Source organism: Scyliorhinus canicula, chromosome 9 (genome assembly GCF_902713615.1).
Source record: "Scyliorhinus canicula chromosome 9, sScyCan1.1, whole genome shotgun sequence".
NCBI classification, from domain to species: Eukaryota; Metazoa; Chordata; class Chondrichthyes; order Carcharhiniformes; family Scyliorhinidae; genus Scyliorhinus; species Scyliorhinus canicula.
Window position 1 is genome coordinate 183,965,112 of NC_052154.1, and position 2,548 is coordinate 183,967,659.

General features: G+C 53.3%; 1 protein-coding gene across 1 annotated transcript; it reads left to right on the top strand.

Annotated features, from left to right (window-relative positions):
- The first annotated feature begins 314 nt into the window (after nt 1–314).
- LOC119971946 (fin bud initiation factor-like) lies at nt 315–1,664 on the top strand. The gene has a single exon (XM_038808296.1). The coding sequence runs from the start codon at nt 655–657 to the stop codon at nt 1,267–1,269; it is 615 nt and encodes a 204-aa protein (XP_038664224.1). The 5' UTR covers nt 315–654; the 3' UTR covers nt 1,270–1,664.
- The last annotated feature ends 884 nt before the right edge of the window (nt 1,665–2,548 follow it).

Here is a 2,548-nt window from a genome sequence, read left to right on the forward strand (position 1 = left end):
CCACGTTCTGGCGCCTGCTCGAGTGGGTTAGTGAGAGAGAGAGAGGAGGCTGGAATAAAACTCAGTAAACTAGAAACACAGTTTCGTCCATATCAATCCCGGGAACTTCTCATTTTGGAGAGGGATGGTGGGTGGGGGGCTGAACTCTGATTTGAAAACAAAACTATTTAAAGAGGATTCATTGCGATCAGGGCTTGGGTTGCAGTTGTGGTGGTGGGGGGGGGGGGGGGGGGGGGGCACGGTTGGAGATGGCACGGCGGAGTGTGCGGAAGTTTGCCAGCTCGGGGTGAGGGAGTTACACGTCGCCAGATTGTCCTCTCCAAGCCAGATGTGGGTCTGTCAGCCTGGGAGTGAGCCAAGGGGGCGTTATCCGAGCTCTGCACATTCTTCCTCACATCGCACTGACGAGTGAACAGAAACACTTGCTGGAAAAAAAAACCCCACCACACACACAGACGTGGAGAGAGAGAGAGAGGAACACACTGAACTCAAATTACACCTTGGGGCAGGATTGCTGAGGAGTCATTGGTCGGAGACGGGAGGAGAGAGTTGACGGGGAAGTTGCACTGGGGGGTCCCACAATGGGGAAGGAAAAGATTCCTTTCGGAAAGGTCTTGCAGAGTGGCTGCTTGTGAAGAGCGGCGTGGATGAAAGATGCTGGGGCTGAGTGTGGTGTGTGCTGTCCTGTGCTCGCTGGCACAGGGCTTGTTCACTGGGCCCCTGCACCCGGAAATGTCTAATGGCACCTTCCACCACTACTTCGTGCCCGACGGCGACTACGAGGAAAACGACGACCCGGAGAAGTGCCAGATGCTGTTCCAGGTGGCGGACGAGCGGCGCTGCGGGCTGGCAGCCGACGTGGAGACGCTGCTGAGGGAGGAGATGGTCAGCCTCAAGAGGCAAGTGGAGGACGCGGGCAGGGTGCTGGAGGGGGTGGGCAAGACCATGGCCCACGACCTGGAGGGCGAGGACAGCTACGGCAACTACCTGAGCCGCGAGGCCACGCAGATCGCCGAGGCTTTCTCGCACTCGGACCGCTCGCTGGTGGAGTTGGAGCTGAAGTTCCGCCAGAGCCAGGAGAACGAGGCGAGGGAGGTGGGCAAGATTAACGACGAGGTGGTGCACATGCTGTACCACACCAGACAGATTCTGAGGGAGGCAGTGGACATCTCGTCTGGGCTGAAGGACAAACACGAACTCCTCACCCTAATCGTCAGAAGTCATGGCACGAGGCTCAGCAGGCTGAAGAATGATTTTATGAGAGGTTAAGATTCGAGTCCAGCCTACCCCCACACTTCTCCAGTAATAACTTTGCTGCAACGTATTTATCAACTTCTATTGACCCTAATGTGAGATTTTGACGGGCAACGTGTGTGTATGAACCCCCCCCCCCCCCCCTCCTCCTCCCATCCCCTCTCTTCCACACCCATTTTATATTGAATATAAAACTACGTTTTTGCTTCTCAAACCGGTCTCGTGGCCCCGGAGATTGGCAGTGTGTCTCCCTGTTGTTGATGTTGTGTCTGTCACGCGTTCATTTTTTTGTACATGTTTCGCGCTCTTTGAAAATATACTGATTTCTTTCACCCCAAAATAACGCAGGCAGGTCCAAAATATTTTGGTTGGAAAAAATAAATAAATAAAGGGTGTTTTTTTTGTCTTAACCGCGATTGAGAGTACAAAGGGTGGGTGGGTTGGGAATGTGTCTGTGGACCTTTGGAACCTTAATCCCGCTGGAAGGAAATAAAAAAACGGACGGTGCAAGGACAGGACCCAGGCATTAAATGTTATTAACATGGTGATTTAATCTCCCATCTTGGGACTGCACAGACCATAACAAACGGCACTGCTCCATTACAACAATTTGACAGGTTTGATTGATGAGCCTTCTCTGTAAAGTCTGCATTTGGCACCAGGTTAACACACAGCAACCCCCCCTCTCCGTTTCTGGTGAATAAATTTGTTTTCTGATGGTGTCTTGCGGGTGTCTCTTTTGAAGTTGGCCTGCAGGATTACACCCCCCCCCCCCCCCCCCCCCCCAGGTTTAAAGCAGCCCTTTATGAATAAAACGTTTGACAACGTACCCCTGCCGAATGGTTCAGAGGGTGGAATTTGGGGGAATAGATGCTGGGAGCTGAGCCCCTCACACAGGGGTCTTGAGGGAGACAGACGGGCGGCCGCTCTGCCCCTCGGGGGCTGTCTCACCCTGTGCAGACCAGCCTCCCCGGGGGGGGGGGGGGGGGGGGACTTCTCACAATCTGTGTTTTTATTTAAAAAGGGAGGGGGGGCAGATTGCAAGAAGCAGCGCCAGTGAAATCCTCCCCCTCTCCCTCACCCCCACACACACACAATCTCACAGCGTCATTTCAGGGAAACTGCTTTTGAAAAACATTTGAATCAGAAAGTGAGGCGGGACCGAATTGAGACATTTGTACAGCAATCTGGGTCTATGCGGTTTCTGATTCCACAGTATCAGCATCAGTCCACCTTCCACACTCGGGTCCATTATACTTTATTTAAAAACCCACGCGTCCTGGATGAAAAGGGG